At 45.6% G+C, this 21,547-nt stretch overlaps 1 protein-coding gene across 4 annotated transcripts in view; it reads right to left on the bottom strand.

Moving 5' to 3' along the window:
* The window catches only part of LOC8034751 (ankyrin repeat domain-containing protein 13D), a 67,622-nt gene that overhangs the window by 35,522 nt on the left and 10,553 nt on the right, over positions 1-21,547 (bottom strand). For all 4 annotated transcript variants that reach the window (XR_003919584.4, XM_029986985.4, XM_042291054.1 and 1 more), the window contains exons 3-10: positions 21,002-21,126; positions 17,182-17,227; positions 13,496-13,549; positions 11,699-11,788; positions 10,296-10,485; positions 7,246-7,312; positions 2,768-2,920; positions 305-481 (exon numbers count right to left, since the gene is read on the bottom strand). Coding sequence is in view for 3 of the 4 variants with exons in the window: in XM_029986985.4 (XP_029842845.1) it covers positions 305-481; positions 2,768-2,920; positions 7,246-7,312; positions 10,296-10,485; positions 11,699-11,788; positions 13,496-13,549; positions 17,182-17,227; positions 21,002-21,126 (902 nt within the window). In the remaining variant the exon portion in view is untranslated. The remainder of the gene's footprint in view (positions 1-304; positions 482-2,767; positions 2,921-7,245; positions 7,313-10,295; positions 10,486-11,698; positions 11,789-13,495; positions 13,550-17,181; positions 17,228-21,001; positions 21,127-21,547) is intronic.

Raw genomic sequence — 21,547 nt, 5'->3', positions numbered from 1 at the left:
GGCGATCAAGCTCCATTGATTCTGCTGCACGGAGTGCTAGCAGAACAGAGCGGGCCTTGCAGAACTTGGGAACTGCTCCCTCGATCAGGACCAAGTCAACTGGTTGTCCCTCATAGCTAGAGATATCATCGTCGAAGGTCTGTCAGTGTCTTTCCAGGACCTCCTGTATCTCCGGCGTCATGACTGCTGGTGAAGTTGGCTGCATTTGGTTTCTGCCACAGACGGGAATCCGAAGTGCTTGAAACTAATCTTGGAACTAGCCCCTTTTATGACGAATAGTGGGACGCATTGCGGGCGCACCTACCTGCTGGGGCAGAGAGAGGGGGTAGTCCTCGCAGAGCCAGAGGTTGGCCCTGAACTTGTGGGTGCGCACGGTGGTCTCCCTGGGCCGCCCAATGTCCCTCCCCCCCAGGTCCAGCTGGGCGTTGAAGTACTCCTCCGGACGGATGTGGCACGGGTTGCCCCGGCACTCCATCACGTCCTGCACACACACGTACCACATTTACACTCCCATGGGAAAATTACTTTCAAAATGTAATTTCATTACAATTACCTTGCTTCAAAAGTAGTTTAACTACCATTACTACTATGTGAAAAGTAATTAACTACAATTACAAATTACTTTTCAAAAGTCATCAAATTACTTTACAATTACTTGTTTCTGAGAATGAGTTGTATAGAATGCAACATATTTGTTCATTCCTTGCCCCAATGTTTGAGGAGGCTTAAGCATCGCTCCATAAATGGTATTGTACTTTTATGAATTTTGTTAAATTCATGATAGAAATTGACAGTTTGGGGAAATGAAGTACTACGTTCTTATATTTTTTATTAAACAATAAGAAATTAGTTCCTATGCTGGAAGACGCCAGACGGCTAACGAAAAAATTGGGTTGACAGACTTTTGTTAACTCGGCAAATAAAAATGCGACAATTAGTCATATTTGAATATTTTAGAAGTATTAATCCACATGCAGTAATACGACTGCATTCACATACAAACATCATGGTATTGTAAATTATTTACATTGAATAGAAATTATAATGGCTCAGAAATCTATAAGAACCAAGTCCAGGCTTTCGAATCATTGGTGACAATATTCACAGGTGCAAGGTCAGTCTCCAAAATGCTTATGCAAATAATATCCGAAGTAAAACCAACAGGAAATAAACTTAAAAATAATACAAAGATACAAATATGCGACAGTACTGGAAGAAAAACATATAAAACTGGCAGAAAAAGCAAAACAAACATAGACAATTAAAATTTCTAAGCTCAACTAAAAGCTAAAGCTCAATTTTTTATTTTTTTTTTATTTTAGCACATTTATTGTTTTTTGCTTGCTCCGCAGACGGCGCCACACGGCACCGCTGAGGTAGGCTCCAAAGAGGATTGTCTCTCAGCCCGCAGTGTAAGCAACCAAACCACAAACAACGCAATACTACTTTTGTTGTGCGTGTATGTGCGTGCATGTCTATGTGTGCGAGTGTGTCACTGAGCCACTTAAGAAATTAGCGAGAAATGGCGATTCATATTACGAGGGCACACCTGTTTCAAAGGATCGTCTTTCCTAGTTTCTCGCGATTTCGGGGGACAGACGCCAAAAGAGTGAGACCGTCTTTCCAACGCCTCCAGCATGCACTCCGCCGTGCCTTCCAAGCACTGCCCAAGCTAGGAAGCTTGCGCCGGAGGCGAAAACCCTGAAGCTACCCCCTGCCGTCCAGCGACCGTCCTGGAAGCCTCCGACGTAACCAATGGATCCGCGCAGTGCCGCCTAGCTCGCGTGCGCGTCTTGCGGAGTTTCGCAACAGGCATGGCGGTCGTGCATAGTGATGCCAGGACGTCCGCCGCTTTGTGGCGTGCCCGCTTCCGCGCGTTTGCTCCTTGAGGCAGGGTCCGCGATGGTCGCCGACAAGGAGCTTCGGCTATCCCGCCTCCCGGTGCAGGCTTCCTACGTTCGACGACGCGTCTCGTGCACCTCGAGCACATGCGTGTGGCCGAAGAACGGCTGGGTATTCGAAAGACTCGCCCGGCCATTCTCTTTTCTGTCAACAACTAAAACAATGATCTGAAGCGCGGGCCCTGTATTCCAGGCGGTATCAGACAAGCTCGTCGTGGCCTTCATTTTAGGGACAGCTGGAGAAGCAAAAGTGAAGGAGTAAACTCTGGGGATAGTTGGGGGAGTAGATGAAGAGAAATGAATTCCGGGGGAGTAAACCCTGGGAATAGCCAGGAAACTCTGGATGAGCATATTCTGGGGATATTTAGGGGAGTAAAATCTGGAGATGATGGGAAAGTAAAGGCAGGAGAGTAAACTGTGGAGATAGGAAGGAGTGAAAGTGAGGGAGTAAATTCCAGAAATAGTCGGGGAAGTAAATTCTCCGGGAGTACATTTTGAAAAGATTGGGGAAGTATATTTTTTAGATAATTAGCGGTAAATTCTAAATGGCAAATGAATTCTGGAGATAATTGTGGGAGTAAAATCTGGGGACAATTGGGAAAGTAAAAGCAAGGGAGTAAGTTCTGAGGGAGTAAATTCTTGAGATAACAAAAGAGAAAATTGTGGGAATAGTCAGGAGAGTAGTGGCAGGGGAGTAAGTTCTGGGGATAGTTGGGAGTGTAAAGGCAGGGAAGTAAATTCTGAAAATAATGATGAGTAATATCTGGGGATAATTGGGTGAGTAAAGACAGAGGAGTAAATTCTGGGGATCATTAAGGGAAGAAATTCGGGGAATATTCGGGGGAGTAAAGGCGGTTGGCACACACCCCATTGGGAACGCCGGCCGCCTCCTCCACCTGCACGGTGCCGAGGAAGGACTGGAGCGGGGAGCGTGCAGCTCGATGGCGTGCCTTGTCTACCTCGGACAGATGCTCCGTCCGCGTCTTGGTCACCAGCTCCACGTTGGTGGCACTGAACACCTGGGGAGTCGCAACACTCGTCATGCGACCTCCGAGCACAAGCAGGCTCTACATTCAACAGCAAAACAGTAATCCCCACACTGGTACCAGATGGATATAACAAGTTGTTCATGGGAGAGGAATCAAGAGATAAAACGAAGCATGTACCCAGATTATGCAATGGCCCTGGTGTCACAGATTTGAGCCTACCATGAAAACTACGACACTTTGAGTGCAACAAAAGTGATGTAAAACCTCTTCAATTGCAAAAAATAACTAGAGACCCGCGAGGGATAATCTATCGCCTGTGACACGGCTAGCTTTAATGTGGCATCGGCACCTGGTCACACCTCACTAGCGCGGGTCGGTGTTGGTCACATTTTACAACATGATTTGTTTCGATCCTCTCAGAGGTCAGCAAAAGATGTGACACTGGTAATCTAGCATTCAGCAGAATTGGTTTGTGCATAGAATGATCAGAAATTGAAAGGACAGCCATCACACACGAGAGCCGCTTTTTACTGCAGCAAAGAGCAACAAACAAGAGTTAACTTGGAGATTATCTTGAGGTGAAGAGAGATGTGCTCACATATGAGAAGATACTTCTGCTGTCATTTGCAGCAACTACAGTGGATAGCAAGCACACCACCACAGAGCAAGCAGACCGTGCCACATATATGTTATGTGAAAACATCTCAAGTAGTGACGTGGGAGTACGGTCGCACCCATTTAGAACAAATTAACCCAGATACAGCAAACTACTGTCTATATCGAATGTCCAAATATTCCAAATGAAAATGCACATAAAAATACTTCTATAACGAACAACCTATTGGCTATAGGGCATTTTCATGCGACGTTAATCCGCCATTACATTGCTAGTTTTTGTTGTTGAAACATTCTATATTTCTCAACATGCCTGGCTTCTGATGTCAGGGTGATGAACATACATTTCCAAAACAAAACTTCTCAACTTTATTACCAAGCATACATCAATACAGTTCAACTACACCCTTTTCAATACGTTTATTGAAAATGTTCCTACCTACAAATATCTTGAGGTCCGCTCCACCTCCAACCTCACATAAATTGCATTATTGCAAAGGCCAACAAAACCCTCAGTTTCCTGAAGCGACACCTCTACTTTGCAACACAAAACTGATTGCATATTCATCTCTCATTCGACCCAAGCTTTAATGTGCATCTGTCATCTGGAATCCGCATCAGCAGTGATGTGATTGGCTTAAGCCGTTTTGGAGCACCTTTCGGAGCAGCCAAAACAGAGTTTTGGAGCAGCAAAAGTGGCTTTTGGAGCAGATATTCTTAGAAAAATAAAAATATTTCTTTTTAAGTGCTGGACAAATGAAGGGCACTTTGCAGGCCACAATAAACAAATTATGGTCAAGTTAGACTATCTAGGAGTCTTTCAACATGTTAACTGAAATGCCAACGATATGACACATTTTGCAATGCTTCAGTTAAATGATACACCTATATCTATCCCTTATAGATAAATAAGAACAAAACTGCACATATTAAATTTATTTGAAAATGACCAGCTTATTAGTAAATATCAAAGCATAATGTTGACTAGTTATGTAATATAAAAAATTGAAGTAGTCTACAAATGATGTAACATCTAACTACTCCAGTGCAATGCGAAACTGTACACAAGGAAAAAAAAGAGGCCATATCTCCACGTGGTGAATGATGTTGATTGGGGCGAAGCTCTGGTGGAGCTGATGATACTGATTTTATTATTCATAGGTAGTGCTGATGGTGCCAATTTTTTAGAGCACCGCTCTTAGGTGCCCGTTTCGGGCTTGAGCGGCGTCGCCGTCGCCGTCAGTGCGGTGCATTATGGGTAAATTTTCCTGAAGAAACCCGAGATCCTCCCAAAGGACCTCAGGTTTTCTGGGAGGACCTCGGGAGAACCTCGGGTTCCTTCGGGAGGACCTCGGGTTCCTTCGGGAGGACCTCGGGTTCCTTCGGGAGGACCTTGGGAGGACCTCGGGAGGACTCGGGTTCCTTCAAGAGGACCTCGAGTTCCCTCGGGAGGACCTCGGGTTCCCTCGGGAGAACCTCGGGTTCCTTCGGGAGGACCTCGGGTTCCTTTGGGAGGACCTCGGGTTCCCTCGGGAGGACCTCGGGTTCCCTCGGGAGGACCTCGGGTTCCTTCGGGAGGACCTCGGGTTCCCTCGGGAGGACCTCGGGTTCCTTCGGGAGGACCTCGGGTTCCTTTGGGAGGACCTCGGGTTCCTTCGGGAGGACCTCGGGTACCTTCAGTGACCTCGGGGAGGGGGGTCACGTGACCCCTCCCTCAGGTCACGTGACTCCTCCCCCCAGCTCATGTGACCCCCCAAAAACACGTGACCGTGACCCCCCCCCCCCCCGAGGACACGTGACCCTCAGTACCCTTCCCTCCTCCTCCTCAAGAGCTGCGCTCTAATTCGGCGTTACAGGGAGTAGTAAACGGCTTTCATTTTTTTTCGCGCGCAGCTCTTAGGGGGCCGTTTCCGGCTTGAGCGGCGTCGCCGTAATCGCGAGGTTACGTCTAGTCAAAGTGCATCTGGTGCAAGAAATAAAAATGTTTTGAGAAATTAGTTTTCTTCATCAAGCAATGTTCGGGTGTCACTGAGACATTTCCGGCGACTACCTCCAGGGGTTCAGAGATTTTAGGGTATCAATGTTTATCGAAGCAACACTCGTTTGCAAGTTTTGTTGTAGGACCGTTAGCACTGTCAATGGCAAGGGTGCCAATGCCAAACCCAGGTGAAAAATTATGATTTAATACGAGCACACTTTCTTTGATCTAGCCCAGAGCCTTTTATACTGGGAGAGTTCGGCGGGTGGGAGGGGCTTACGGCCGCTAGGTCTAGCGGACTCAGCGGGCGCCGCTTCCGCCATGATGTGCCTCCCGGCGAGTGGGTCCCCACTGACATGCGATGCATACGCGTGTAGGTTTCGCCGTTTGCGCTTTTGTTGGCGTAAGGAGAAAGTCGAAAAATCAAGCATTTTGTTACGTTAATCATACGTCAATCATAAACTTACCTCGCACAATCGAGAACTCGGCATCCAGTCAGCCCTTCTTGGTTTTGTTTCCCAGATCTTGTGCCTTGCGCGGTTTTCTTTTCCTTGCGGGAACCGGTACATCCTGAACCCCTTTTTTGCGTTGTTCGAGCACCCAACGGCACTGCAGCCCCCCATTTCTTTTTCATCTAACGTCTGGCAGAGCGCAGCGCAGAACGATCATTTTCATCGTCGTCTCTCGCTCCATGGACTCTAGCGAGCCGACTGCCGGCTCGAGTCAGCAGGGCAAACGGGTTTTATCAGCCGCCACCAGCCTTACACCAAACAAGGGTGAAGCTTGCAATTTAAGGTTATAATTATAATGCAATTAAATGCAAAGGTGCAATCAAGCTAGACGGCAAGGCACATCATGGCGGATGCGCACAGTTGCCAGACTGTTTGATCAGTGCTGCCAGACTGGCGGCTGGATCAAAGAACCGCCGAACTCTCCCAGTATAAAAGGCTCTGATCTAGCCCGCACTGACACCTAGATATTACTTATTTTTAGGGTTGTGCAAATAGTAGATTTTGGTTTCAAATTGAATTCGAAGTGTATAGTGATTTTGGCCGAATATTTTCGAATCTAATATAGAATACTTGCTGTTCAAAAATCTTGGCTGCAAAGTGGCATGCAAGATAATGATTGCAGACGTGCAATTATTAAGTGGGCTGATTTGTGAGATTGAGACCCTAATTAATTCATGTATGACTTATTTATTGGAATACAAGGCGCCAAGATTGGCAAAGATGGCGCAGGCGTTGCTGGAGCTCATTGATCGGTTTCTTTTGCCCATTTTGAAACAAAGTTGATGAAATGACTACAATGAATATATTTGAGAGTTCCCACCATAATGTTCGTACCGTTTGGCCGAATGTGTGAGTATATTTATTTTAAAAATCATTCCTTATAGATTTTTAGACAGTAAACAAACATGCGACTCAAGGTTGCCAACACTTCGAAAAGCACGAATATTACAACTGCTCTCGAAGTGAGTATCGAATAGTGTAATTTTCGAAACTACTATTCGAAAATTCTAATATTCGCACAACACTACTCATTTTTATATTTGAAAATAGGAAACAATGGAAAATTAAACTGAACTATGAAATCGGAAATCCAACAAAAATAAACTCCAAAACGCGAAATTCTGAGTATATATTACCTAAAGAAATTGCAAAATGACCTTGGCACATTTTTTTACGAGGAAAATGACTGACTGAGCAAAGTGAAACTCGGCACACTTGTTGGCCTTCAGAGACAAAGAAGCGTAGCCCACCTTGCAGTTGTGGCCATTGATGGTTTCGTTCTTGTCGCTCTTCCAGCCGAGGATCCCAGACTTGTTTCTGTCGGGGTACAGAACACCTTCAAACCAGCGATAAAGGCAGCTGGGGTGAACTAGGATTACAAATTTAATGTCTCAGAAAATACCTGGGGTGCCCCTAAACACTAATCAAGTGCAATGCTGGTTAGTTACACAGGCTCAAAATCTTAAAACTAGGGGTCTGCGAATATTCGAGACCTCAAATACGAATAGAATATTTTTTGTAATTCGATTCATATTCGATTCGAGAATTGCATATTCGGAAATTTCAAAACATTCGGTTATAGACGAATTTTCGGGCAATGCATGAATGTTCGGGCAAATGGCGCATAATCCGCACACGGGACATGCCCTGAACATTCAGAGCTTCCTTTAAAATCCGTGTTTAGTCACCTAAAATTGCCAGGTATTGTAGCCATTTCTCTATACACCCACGCCGTTTTCGGTTTACGCAGAATACCGTGTTTGCACGATCTAATAATGTGCAAGCAGATTTAGCTCCCAGGTATTCAAAAAGTAAATTGCTGACGATATTCTACTGTGCAGGTAAAATAATCAAGGTTGAACACATACCTCATAGAACAGATTTTATGAAACGCACGCCAACGCAAAAATAAATACCGTGCGCTAGTTGCCGTTGTCGAAGTTCGACGATGGTTCTTCACTGTCCACAGAGGGATCCTTGCTTTCGTCTAAAGCGTTTTAGGTGTCGCGCTTCTCCGGCTTGTACGAATGCGCGACCATCGTCTCTGGGAGGGTCGTCTTCCAAAACAACACTTTGCAAGCTCATTGGGTTGCTGGGATTGCGAGGCCCCGCAATGTTGCTTCGTTGCTATCTTTTCCCGCCAGCGTGATGTTTTTTCGTTTCAATAAAGCTTCCTAGTGGAATTTTTGTTGTGTTTTTCCATTTTAACGGCAGAGACGTGTCTTTAGACGCCAGAGAATTCGCGTGATACAGATACCAAAATGGCAAGTGTAAACTAACGGTCACGATGGCGATGGGGCTAGTCACCTTATACCGAGTATTGCGGTATTCTTTTGAGTTTGAATTTTTGGTTTTGACTGTAACGTGCATGTTTTTTGGGCACTGTTTCTGGTGAAAAGAAGTGTGCGTTAATTGTGCAAATAGGTCTGTATTAGCTCACGACAAAGGAGCAGTTTTGGTTTTCATTCTGCCAAGCTCGCATTGTGAGCCACTCTTCTAGCGACCTTATAATTTCTACTGCAGGAGCAAAGGTATTTTCTGCTGCAGGAGCAGTTGTCACTGCGAAAAGAAAATGCTTATTATGTACTGAACACCTGCAACAATTAATTTTCTTGCATGATAACTTGCAAGAATTGCTTTTGCATCTGATATCCAACTTGCTGGCTAGTCAAGGGCAATTTCAATTATTTTCTTAAAAAAGGTCACTATTTTGAGATGTTTGTGTGACAACATCAGAGCTTGCATTTTTACATGCCATCTAGACATGTGCAGTTTTGTACTCTTAATTTTGTGAATATGTATAACTTATCAGTTTCACATTCTGCCTGCTTTCATGTAGAGATGACAGGTGATTACTAGTCAAGGTATAATAGCTGCATCACCAATGCAGACTGCAAGTTCGTCTGCTTCTTTTGCAGGGGTTGTGGTGACTTCAGAATGCCAAGCTCTGATTGGCTCTGAATGAAGGATAGTGGGTAGACCTCTAGGCAGCTTGCTTCGAGGTCGACCCACTATCCTTCAATCAGTGCTCGGCGCTCCGAGGTCACCGGAACCCCTGCAAAGGAAGCAGACAAACTTGCGCTCCGTATTGCATTGTTTATATGCTGCCTAGTCAGGTTGTTTCATTTACTTGAATTTGTTATCATTTTCAGTTTGAAAGGCAAAATAGAAAGTATTTGGATTTTTTTTTGTATATTTCATAATGGTACACACATATTCAAAACATATTAAATATTTGAAGTAATCCTTTTCGAATATTTGTATTCGATTCATACTCGAAAATTTCAATATTCGCACACGCCTACTTAAATCTAATTTGCTGTCGTTCCCAGCTACTTAAACCTTGTCTCGGTACACACTAAAGACTGTATGAATCATTTTTTATCATTTATGCGATGCAGCCAAGCTACTTCCCTCGCTTCATTTGATTCATTGTGCTAGAAATCTCACCGTCGGATAAAGCACAATCTAGCCAAGCCAAACACAAAAGGCTAGTTTTACATTTCTTGCCAAGCCACACTAAATTAGGGATGTGTTCCAAAATTTACTCTATCTCACTTCGGAGTAAAGGTTCCGCACCTTTGTGTTCAAGAACCTAGTTGCATCCGGCATTACTCTATCCCCGTCGTCGCGTGACGCAACCCGTGGAAGCAACTCGAACCTACTCGAGCAAGATTTGGAACGCAGCCCCAATTTCATTCTGCGAATACCTTTCCGTCCCAGTCAGACAGTGGCCTTCCTTTGCTCTGCCCTCATCGCACGTTTACGCCATCCTCGTACGCATTTTGAGCCGAAAGCTTCATACTCTTTCTCGGGGTAAGCGGTACTTGTCGCAAACCGTCCGCGTCGACGGTTTACGGGAGCTTTGGCAGCAATGAGCTGGGATGCAGCAACGAGCTGGGATGCAGCAACGACGGCGACGCTTGGTTCCCTTCTGCCGGAACTTCTACGACCCACTGCCAGGATTACAAAAAGTGACGGCATTGGAGAAGTGGTATATAAGGCGTGTACAAAATAATCTTTGTAGCCGAGTTTGAGACATTGCCTGTTCTTATTGCCTTCCTTCGCATTTTCCTTTTCCTACCCCTATCTCAGGTTTACCTCATGTTCAATTTACACCAGCTCCCCTCCACTCCAACTATTTTTTCCATTTAATTATTACTTGGCTTCCACTCGTCCATCAGTTTAGGAAAGAGAGAACAATGAAACAGATTAGTTTGCTGTCCAAGCGTGGGCAGTCGGAGAAGCGGGCTCCCCACCGTAAGAGAAGCGTTCCCCTTTGGCCGAAAGGGCGGGCTACCTTTCGAAGCTGATCTTGTCCGTGTCGATGTAGGTGGCCACCACGGGGGAGGTGAGCCTGGCCGAGACGGCGTCCGGGGAGGGCCTCAGGCTGCCTGCCAGGTCCACATACTCCGGGGGCAGCACCTGCATCTGCTCCACGTGCACCTGGCAGGCGTCGTGGTCCACCTCCATCATGATCGCCAGGTCCTCTGTTGTAACACCAGAAGACACCTTCAAATTGCACTCGCACGGCAGCTAGTGCTCCGACGGGAGTGGAATGTGAAGTTTGCGGCTCACGCATTTGCACGGCCCGGCTCTGACCCCATTTGCTTCCGGTTCCCAATTTCCTCCAAAGTATGTCCGTGTCTTTTAAAGCAGAATGTGTTTTGTCAGTCAATTTTCACGAAGTTCCGCGACCTTTGGCTGTAACGGCCAGTTGTAACAATAAACCGACACCGGAAAGAGCAAGCTCATTCGTGCAATGCGTCGATGAGCTTGCGCACTTCGCGGCCTTTCCAATCAAGTCATGTAGTGCCATCTCACGGTGTGCGTCGGAAATGAAAGCGAATTTTCGGTGGGTGGCGCCGTTCAAATGCCCTTCTCTCATTATCCTATCTCTGTATGCACGTTCTGCGCTTACCAGTCTTTGTCAGCACCATCATACTCGTATAATTGTTTCACTCTCGCAACCACTGGAATGCCTTGCGCAAGCATGTACGCTCAAGAACCCCCAGGTAACTAGGCTATAGTGTCCAGATCAGCGAATTAGGCAAGCTATGTTTGGATACAATCATTTCGAAGGGAATTCCACTTATTAATGGCTAGACAAAGATCATTATTATGACACTTCTTAAAGTTCAATGTCTTCCTTAGATACGTATTCCTCATCCAACACCACATTCTTCAAACATATGCTGTTTAAGAGTTTACAAACATTGCCCTCTATGGCACTGTCTAGCTACTAAAACGCACATTTGCTCGCAGCAAGTTGTTTTGTATGTAGTGCTAACTACCGAAACATTTGTTTCTACAGCAAATGGAATCTACCACCATTTCCCTAGAAACCTGACATTGCTGATGTATGTTGGCATCTACTGGGCGTAATACAGTAGAATCTCAAACTGTGGTCTACGGACCCCCAGTGTTCCTCGAGAGCGTTCATGGGGGCTCCGAGACGGCCATAAAAGCCCGAAAACTGCCACGGTAGAGTCTCTCTATGCGCAACTCTAAGAGAACACACAGAATTGCTTCCTAAGTTGTACCTCTCAGAAGGAGACGACCAAACGAAGTTTCACATACGAGGCTCTCAGTTAAAGAGATTTTCGCACTGTTGAGACAATCTCTTTGGGCCAACACCGACTACTGGAACTACCCTGCCCCAAAACTGTACGACATTATGTGCTCGACCGGACTCCTCCCCACCTTGGCCCTTGAAGATGTAGCTCCGGCGTCCTCGCTGCCAGCTGGACTGGTCGAAGCCCAGCAAGGTGGTGTCGATGCGAACATTCGGGCCTGCGATTGGAGCATTCGACAGAAGACGTCGGAGACTAGGAAATGACGTGCACCTCCGCTGACTAGCTTGAGGCGCAATCACCCATCGACCAGAGCTATCCGGGTCTATCGTTTTGTCGAAACACGTTCTGTGGAAACATGTTTTTCGGACAAATTCTCGTAAACGCGTGCTTTGTGGACGCGTGCAAGTGTGACGTTTTATCGGCAAGGTATTTTGTATTATTAAAGCGCACTGGATCGGAGAACTGGCTTCGTTTCATTTGCAGCGGACACACCCAGGCGGCTACGACAAGGTAAAAACGAATTTGCGAGCCCTAACCCTGGGCTTCCGAACAATCTGCGTCATGTGCAAACACCCTTCGTTTCGCTCCCGGGAACCTTAAAAAGCCCCAGAAAAAAGAGAAAAAGGTTTTTTTAAACAGTCTGGTTGGGACACGTGTGTCATAAAATTAATTTTACGCAAAAAAAAGAAGTTCTAGAGCAATATTGACGGCACGAGACGGGATTTAGTCGGTAGTCACCACCTTTCCATTTGTTTTCTCTCGGGATTTCGGGCGCAAGGAGGAGAGGTGGATCGGCTTCGCATCCACATTGAGGTGGAAAGAGCGAATTACCATCTCGTTGAGCGAATCACAATTCCGTGACGTCATGAATTTTGCAAGCAGAATTTCAAATAAATCTCTCGTCGTCAATATTGCTCTAAAAACATCTTCTTTTCGCGTAAAATTTATTTCTCAACCCAACCAGACTGTTTAAGAAAACAGCTTTTTTTTTCTTTTCAGGGGCCCTTTAAGCTTGCACATGGCTCACTCGGAAGTGGGCTTGGTGAGCTAGGCTACCATCTGGATGCCGGCGAGTGAGGCCGTGTGCCTGGACAGACGCTTTCGGAAAAAACGTTGCAAGGCATATTCATGAAAGTAGGAACCTATTGGTGAAACCCTGCAGTCTCGACGAAACAATCTGTGAATGAAATGTCACACGAACCGATCGACACTGGTGCTACCCCGACATAGCATTTCCCTCGCTGTTACCCGCCTCGGAGAATGACAAGATGCACTGGTTGAATAGCACGCTGTCGTTTATTGACCGTTATCGCCTGCGTATACTCCTGCGCTGGCTTTTTATCAGCGGCAGAGCGCCGCTCGCATGGCCGATTCCTCTTTGCCACCTCGTGGCAAAAATTATGAGAGACGATTTGATGCGCGAGCAACCCGATCTAAAGCCGCAAATCACCAAGCTGCCCACAAGTTCAATGACTACACGGGGTAGCAACCTTTTCACGAAGGTTCGAGGATTAAAAATAAAGTTTGCGAGGATGGCAGGGAGCCTGAAAAGTGAATCAGTTGATATCCCACACTCAGAAATGCATCTCTGCTGCTGGATTACATTGGCAATATGCGAACGATGACTAGGTAGGTCTATGCCACCATTCGTTTTAGCTCTTTACTCCCGCATTTATTTTGTTAGCTGATCCGTTTTTAGTGTTTTCCTCAGGCTACTATAAGTGTTCCGTCATGTACAGAACCTACCTCAAAGGAATTTCCTGGGTGTAGAATGCCCAACTGAAGAAAATCTACATTTTCTTTACCACTTTTGAGGTCGTGGCTTACGGCCAAAAGATATCTGCTAGAGTGTGTGAGGTTGCCCATAAAGACAGGCACAAAAACTGACAAAACTTTCCAAAGCCGAAGGGCACGGCAGACTCACCGCTTTTGTAAACCTTGTAGGTGTCGCTCGGACACATCCGTGACAGGAGGGGTACTGGTGAGGAACGACAAAAGGCAAAAGAAAACACCAAAGAGAACAAGCGTCATCCATCCATTGCACAGACCACGCGGAAAAGAGGCAAAAAAACGTGTCTCGCACGAGTGCAAATAGCTGTGCATCGAGAATTTTACAGCGCTTGCAATGATGCGATTAATCAGGGTAATTTTGGAACACCTTTTACAGCAGCAAAAAGTACTAGCATAAGCCCACGTTTTCATTCGCACGGGCGCAAATATCATGTTAAGATTTATGTTTACGTCCACTCTGTCTTCCTGCTTCTGAGCAACCTTTCGATGGCATTGACAGCATGACAGGTTTGAATCCCCAACTGCTGACTGAAGGGCACTACGAGCTTGCTGTGCATGGTTATTTTAGGTAAGGAATCAAACGTAAACCAAATAGTATATTCCACTGAAATAATGTTAGCATATTATGATGTGGAGCATGCTAATTGATGTTTTCCTTAAAAAGCATATGCAAAGAAATGTTTTCCTGAAAAACAACTTTAAGAAAACAACATAAAAAATGAATTTAAAACGAACAAAAAAAAACTGCAGTTGGCGTTTGCGGGAGCTTGCGGAAAAGTGGTAACTAGCAGTCATGTGACTGGCCGCCAGTCAGGTGGTACTTGCGCTCTTTCGGGAGCTTCCTATGGGCTCTGCAAGTTGCTTATTACTAATTTTTGTTTTTTTAACAAAATATTCTGATGTTTGAGAAACAACAAGTATAACAAAATCGTCACTCCCGTTTTGACCTGTACGATAACAAACAAAAGCTTCGCCATTTTCTCTTCGAAGAGCGCGGTGTCACACTTTTAGTTTGTAACGCGTCAAGCGATGTGCCAGCGTTACCTGACATGGCTGCTTTTTCGTAAGGTGTACCATATAGAACTTTAACCGCGTCTAAATATAGAGCAAACGACAGCATCTATGCCCGGGTTCTCAAATTCCTCGTAGTAAAAGGGCCAGATAGCTCACCCCCGAAAAGTCAAGGGCCAACCAAAAGGAGGGAAGCGGCTACAATATCTATTATCTAAAAAAAAAAAAAAAAGCACAGCACTGTTGTTTTATGTTGGAAAACACCTCGGACATTTTCTGGAGAAGAGACCTCGCGCTCCCTGCTCTTTGTAAGCTTCCCGTGTTGCCAGTGACATCTTTTGCTGCGATTTGCATTAACCGTCTACTTAGGGCCCAGAACTCATATGATAAGACTTAAAATGCCAACGTGCTGCCAGTTTTCAATAGAACAAGCGCAATCACGCTTTCGCTGTTGTTGCACAATTCACCAGGCCTATCGGTCGTGAAAACAAGAAATCTCCTCGTACGGCAGTGCTTACTTTCCTTACAATCTTTATAGCAGCATTACGAGGATCTATATGCATTTTAAAGGTATTTTCTGGTCTCCAGAAGCCCGAACATATAGCTTTATCTTCGGCAATTGCACCTGCTGAGCGAGCGTTCACGCAGCTGCGGTGCCTCTTTATGCTCATGCTTCTACCCTAGTGTAGTGGTATCGTTGTTCCAGTTGATCCACATGAGAAAGGGCGGAGAGGCAAATGTTTAGACGAAGCAATACTCCGTTCAAAAAAAAGGAAAAGGAATGTCTAATAATATGTGAACACGTTTTATGAGCAGGGCTCATTTTCAAGAAGAAATGAATCGACGATACGAAATGAACTGTTCCTTATGGCGCATGTAGCACTCAAGACGCGGGACGTGTACGGCCCTGTTTCACACCTCTCATAATTACTATTCAATTGAAGAAATCCTTTAGCAAAACAAGCTGGGGATAGCTCATTTGTCTGCATCCACCCTTTCACAAACCAAAACTGATCTGTGGGCATGATGAGCAAGTATGAATTGTTCGCGTGTGGCAGAACAAACCTGGCGCATTTCTTTCTTACGAAGTCACTCTTCAGTGACTCGATTCCTTTTCGCCGAAAGTGATTATGAGGCAATCTGTTGCGTTGGCAAACTGTCGAGGAACATTGTGGACGTTTATTCTCGCTCGTGTGCAAGCGCCAAACTCCTCGAGGGGTAGTGTTAAACAGCAACTCCGGTCAATATTTTTACAGCGGAGCTGTTTAGGGCTAGTTTCCTCAGTATCGTGTCCGTCAGCAAAGAAATGATGACACAAAACTCTGGACAGCTACCGCCATCTATGAGCAACGGCGGCAGGTTGTCTGGTTGTCGCCGTTGCTCATAGATGGCGGCAACCGTTCCACCCTTTCCACTCTGGCTTACCGACTTGCAACTGGCCATTACTTTCTTCTTCGTCCATTTTTCGTGCCGTTTCCTACGTTCTTATCAGTTGCTGTTTGGACACACACCGGGTCAGCCGCGTGCCCTTTCTTCGGAGGAAGAAAAGCAGCAGTGAAAGGAGCGGTGACCAGCAGCGTGAATGGTTCCGCAACCACCGCAAAACCGCTATGGCCTAAAGTTCTACTGCGTCGAGCGCTTCAGACTCCCTTGCAAAAGAAAAGCAGATCGCTCGTCTGGAAAACCACCGCCGAGAACAGAAGCTACAGCTCCGCTGCTCTTCCATCTTCACCAGAGTGGAAAGGCTGATGAAATTTTTTAATTTGGGATTACGACTGTTTTCAGCTAAAGCGGTGCGCCCTTGAATTACGAGTTACCATTGTGTGCAGAGGGATGGCAACACTGATCATCAGCCGTACGACTGCGACGTGAAATCACCTTGGTGCTGTGGTACAACCAATGAACAGCAGCTCTACCACAAGGTGACGTCACAAAAGTGCTGCGCCAGTGTTCCTCGGCTAAAAGCTAACCCGCTCGCCGCCTGCTAGAGAGCAGCTGGTCGCATCTTTAAAATCGGTTTTAGTGGAGTCTGTGGCTTCACTATGACGTAACATTTTTTTTTTGTTTCGTTTTTGACCAGAGTTGCCCTTTAAAGGACACATGCAAAGAAAAAAAACATTTTTTTTTTAACATCCTGGTTGGGAAAACGAAGTATAAAACGAATTTAGAACAAACAAGAAAAATTTTTAGAGGTATATTTACGGCGCGATACGAATTTGTAGTTGGTGCCTGCGGGTGCCGCGGAAAAGTGGTCTCTATTTGTCACGTGACTGGTGCATATTTGTCATGTGGTGGTTGCGCTCTTTCGGAAGCTTCCTATGGCCTCGAAAATTAGCTTATTCATGTTTGTTTGAAGTATAACAAAAAAACTAAGATTAATAAATAGCTTTTAGAGCCCAAAAGGAACTCCTGAAAAAGCGCAAGCAGACGTGAGAGACCTGTGCGCCTGTCAGAGGACGGCGGCGGCGCCCCGAAGCAGACGAACTTGTGCGGCGGTGGCGACGTGGAGAAACGCGTTGAAGCGCGCACAAGGCTCAGCGTGCGACAGTGGAGTGACTTTGCAGCGGCGGTGATGCAGCGCGGTGGCGCACAGGCCTACCACGTGACCAGTGGCGGCTCCCACGTGTGCCAACTACAAATTCGTTTTGCGCCGTAAATATAGCTCTAAATTTTTTTTATTCGTTGTAAATTGGTTTTATAATATTCTTTTTCCATCTCGCCTGTTTAAAAAAAAAAAATTTTTTTTCTTTGCATGTGTTTTTTAAGGAAATTAAGCGCTCAGGATAATTCAAATCAACTTGTACTCACCCCAGCTCGTGAACTCCCACTTCATTTCCACATAGAAGTCAGGGGTCTGCAGCATATGTAAACAATTGAATCAATTGGTGCCCAGAGATCAAAAGTAGTACTGAGCACCCTGACAAGCACCCTGACAGAGAAAGGAGCATTGAAGGTCAACGTAAACAACCAATTGGCACGCTTCAGGTTCCACGCTTATGTCACGACGTCAGCTTCAACTCGCTCGTTCTTAACTCGGCACTTCCATGAAGAAAAAATATTGGCAAAATAGAGACTTTTTTTGTTATCATTTTGCCTACATTTTTTGGTACCCCACACACCTTGTCAAACTTTTTTGTGCAGCTATGTACTATGCACTGGTTTCCAAAGCAAAATTATTCCCGATGTTTGGGGATAGATAGCGCTGCTTTCCGCGCGATAAAAAAGGGAGAGCGTTTACAGACGCACTCCCCAAACCAACTGAAGTGCGGCGCGTCTATGAAGAGCACCCCAACTGCTGTCATAACTGTTGAGCGTCTAAAGAAGTGCAACCCAGTTAAGGGGTTAATGCAAATCCTGTCTTGGGGAAGCTCCGCTAAATGCAAACGCTCAAAAGTGTATGTGAATCAGATAATCATTAAAAGTAATGCAGGGGTCCAGAAAAATAATTTCTACATCAATATGAATTTAATGAAGCACCATAATATCCCGAGAGATAGCCCACCTAAAATCGAGAACAAGTGTCATGAGAATGAAGAGCGGGCTAACTTTCGGAGTGCAATCGAGAAAAGTTAAAGAGTGCTCTATTTAGGTCATAGCTTGTTATTGCGGCGAGGGGCAGTGAAGCAAAGGTGACTGTACTTCCCGGTCAGCAATGTTTGTTTATGTCCCGCCATAGCTAACTGGCTGTGCTTACGGCGAGGCCATGTCCCCACACACTTCCCAGAACAAAATATTTCTGCAAAAACAGTTGATCTTGAAAACTGCCATATTTTCATCCGCCAATATCTGTACTCCGGTCACCCTTAAAGGGGTACTCCGCCGATTTTTGAGCTACCTCAACTAACTATATTTTCTGACTCCCCGGCCTTTACCCTTTCTGGTATGCTATTTAATATCGTGAAATTCATAATAGTTATTGCGAAATCGGTAAATGAAAATGATGCAAAAACCAACATTCAAATATACCCGCCCTTTTCAGGGCCGCGACGTCAGTGGAAGGTTAGCTTGCCAATCGGGCGAGCAGTCTAAACAATAGAATATGCCAATCATTTGTTCCGTGCTGGAGCACGGGGACTGGAGCGAGCTTCCAAAGCATTCATTTGACGCCATGAAACTGCTTCGAATCAGTTGGGGACAAATTCTACAGTCCAAAGAGTGAACCCCTGCACTTCCACTGACGTCACTTTTTCATTGTTGCCAGTAGAGACTTTCAGTTTGAAAAACACGGTGAGGACCGAAATTGTAAATTCAATAACTTCGTGAAAAAATTTATTATGAGCTTAATATTTGGGATACTATTTTGGCAATGTTGTTTGGCGAGTTTAGCAAAATTTCAAGCAAATCGGGGACCATGAAAAAATCGGCGGAGTACCCCTTTAAGCTGAGCTTACGGTGGGAGCAACGTGTGTGCCGGGCCCATCGGCCGCCTCCTTCTTTTGACCCGACCCAGTCCCCCAGGCGTGGGTACGGCCGGGAGCGCAATGACATGGCAAGAGTGAGGTCTAACCGCTCATTCACACTGGAAGCGGATCCGCGTTCGCAAAGCGGTTGCAAACGCGGTTGTATAAGGATCCAGTACAATTGCACGCGCACTTGATGTCATCGAGTGCGCGTGCAATAGCACTGGATCTTTATACTACCGCATTCGCAACCGCTTTGCGAACGCGGATCCGCTTCCAGTGTGAATGAGCGGTAAGAAAGGTCCAACGAGGACATAGCTTTTTCTGCAGTCTCAGCTTAGGGGTGAATGGAGCATAGAGAGTACTCCCAGAAAGTTTCCTTTATTTATGCTGCATAGTTATTTTTTTTATATATAAATTTCAGTCCACCAATGCTAAAGAAATGGGAGAGGATTGAGTGCTTTGAACGCGTTTTTCTCCGTTCCACTTTTTGGCATAAATTTCACTTAATAAATCTATTGTTTCGGTACGAAGCTATGGAGAGCTTCAATTTTTGAGGACTTATATGCCGAAATTTTATGGAGCCGGTTACTATGAGCTTCCTGTAAAATACCGGAGAAGTGCCCACCCCACTTCCACTGAAGACTAGGTTAATCTAGACATGGGCGCTTCTCTGGTCGAATAGGGCACTTAAAGGGGCGGTGCAATGATTTCAACACTGAACGAATGTGCAGCTTGTATTTTTTATATTGTTTACTTCGGCATAAGTAAGAGAAAAAGTGCCACCATACCCCAAAATACCTCTATTTCGCTGCGTAATCGCAAAATAAAAAACACTTTTTTTCCCAACCTCCGGCCACATGGTGGCCGCAAATGGAACCTGCGGTGTGACGTCATTCGGAGTGGTTTCTGTAAGTGATAGTGTTAGGCAATTGTAAGCTTGATTTAAGGTTAAGTTTAAAAAATCTTGTTGTTTAGGCATGCAGAAACGCTTCAAGAGCCTAATATCGCCGCTAAAAGGGTATGAATTATTTGTGGTGCCATCTACCGCAAGTAAAAAAAACCTGCCGTTGCCGTCATCCGTCGACGCCCGCCGCACGAGTCCAACTGATTTACTATATGCAAGCATCTTGTGCTCGACGTCGCTCAGGCCGTCTGCCCATGCCGCCATGTTGGTCGGGAATCGGCGGGAGAGCGGCGAGCCTGGCGAGCCGGCGAGCGCTGGGGAAACGGAAACGAGAAGAACCCAACCGGAAACCAACGCCACTCCGAATGACGTCACAGGCGAAGCTGGTGCCACTTCAATGTTGAGTTGAGGGGTGCCAGAGATACCAATTTCTTTTAATTTTTTTAATGAAAACTAGGGCAAGCAGGAAAGAATAGTTTTCGGTCCTTCGTTTTATATGTGGCCGGGATCAATTCCCGCAATTAATTAGCCAAAGTCTGCAAATTGTTGCACCGCCCCTTTAACGAATAATTTGTACAATTCCCGGGAAATGTTAATAGTGGGTGCTTGAACCAAGTGGTCACTTCCGCGGTATGTTACGGTAGATCTTGCATTTTCATGTTCCTTTATTATGAAAAATTGTTATCATGGAAAACGTAGGGAAACAAAAAAAAAAGTTTTTAGTTGAAAAATTGATATTTTGTGAAATTTCTTTTCATAGCAACCGGCAACAGGTATTCCAGTATGCATCCCACCAGAAACAAAAATGTGTTTGTGAATGCCATTCCTCAATGATAACAAGCTACACTTTACTTGGTTCTGGGGGTATAGTACCCAATACAATAGGTTCACAGGGCTGAAACTTTGCATGCCCTCCTTCTATACGGCTACAAACATCTCCCGCACATTTCACGGCGATTGAGCCAGCGGTTAAAAAAATTGGGAATCCAAGGTACTGCACGAATTTGCCACAGTGGTTATATTTCTCCTTCGATCCATTGGTCAGAATAAAGAAACTGGCTCCCGCTTGCACATATCTAGCGATCACAATACCCCATATGCGGGCTTATCAATACAGTTTCACTACGTCGACTGTACTAATAAGTGTGACTCGTACAAGGATGAGACTTACCTACCAACTCTTTTTGAGAAAATGGCCGTTTATAGGAAAGTGGAGCTAGTGCAAGGTGCAGAATATGCGGTAGTCTAAACATATTAAATGCTGCGACAATTACAGGAGCTTTCCCATTGTTTGTCACGCGACGGAGACGGTGTCACTTACGTCCCGGATGCGTTTGAGAAGATCAGGGATACCGCCGACTGATGTGCTGTAACGTTGGAGGTCGCGGTGAGTCAGCACCTCCGCCAGGAGCTCCGGATCACCAGTGCTCACCGCTTCGTGCACCACTGGAATCGCAATGGCCGCCGTGACTCTCAATGTCTAAAATGAGACTTGAAAACCGGTTCAAGGTCGGGAATCCAAGCTAAGTTCCAAGCTAAGTTCCAAGCGTATTTTTCAGCAAGCTGAGCAAAACACCATGTGCAGCCTCAAGGTCTTTTGGGGGAACCTTGCCCCGTCCCTCCCACATTCGGTACCCTCTAGATCAGAAGTCTCCAAACCCTGGCCCTTCTGATTGGCCCATGGGTTGTCATGGTCCTTCCAACGAACCCCAGCCAGCGGCTCACTGCTACTGAGGCAAAAATAGGCGCGTGCAAGGAAATGGTGCAGCAACGGGCACCAACCACGCAAACCAAGATACCAGAAAGAACAAGAAAACTGCCTATTGTAATGCGGGTGCTCTCACCATATAAATACTTTGACATTTTC

Source organism: Ixodes scapularis, unplaced genomic scaffold, assembly GCF_016920785.2.
Source record: "Ixodes scapularis isolate PalLabHiFi unplaced genomic scaffold, ASM1692078v2 PGA_scaffold1__304_contigs__length_218370807, whole genome shotgun sequence".
Taxonomy (NCBI): domain Eukaryota; kingdom Metazoa; phylum Arthropoda; class Arachnida; order Ixodida; family Ixodidae; genus Ixodes; species Ixodes scapularis.
This window is presented reverse-complemented; position numbering and strand designations above follow the sequence as displayed.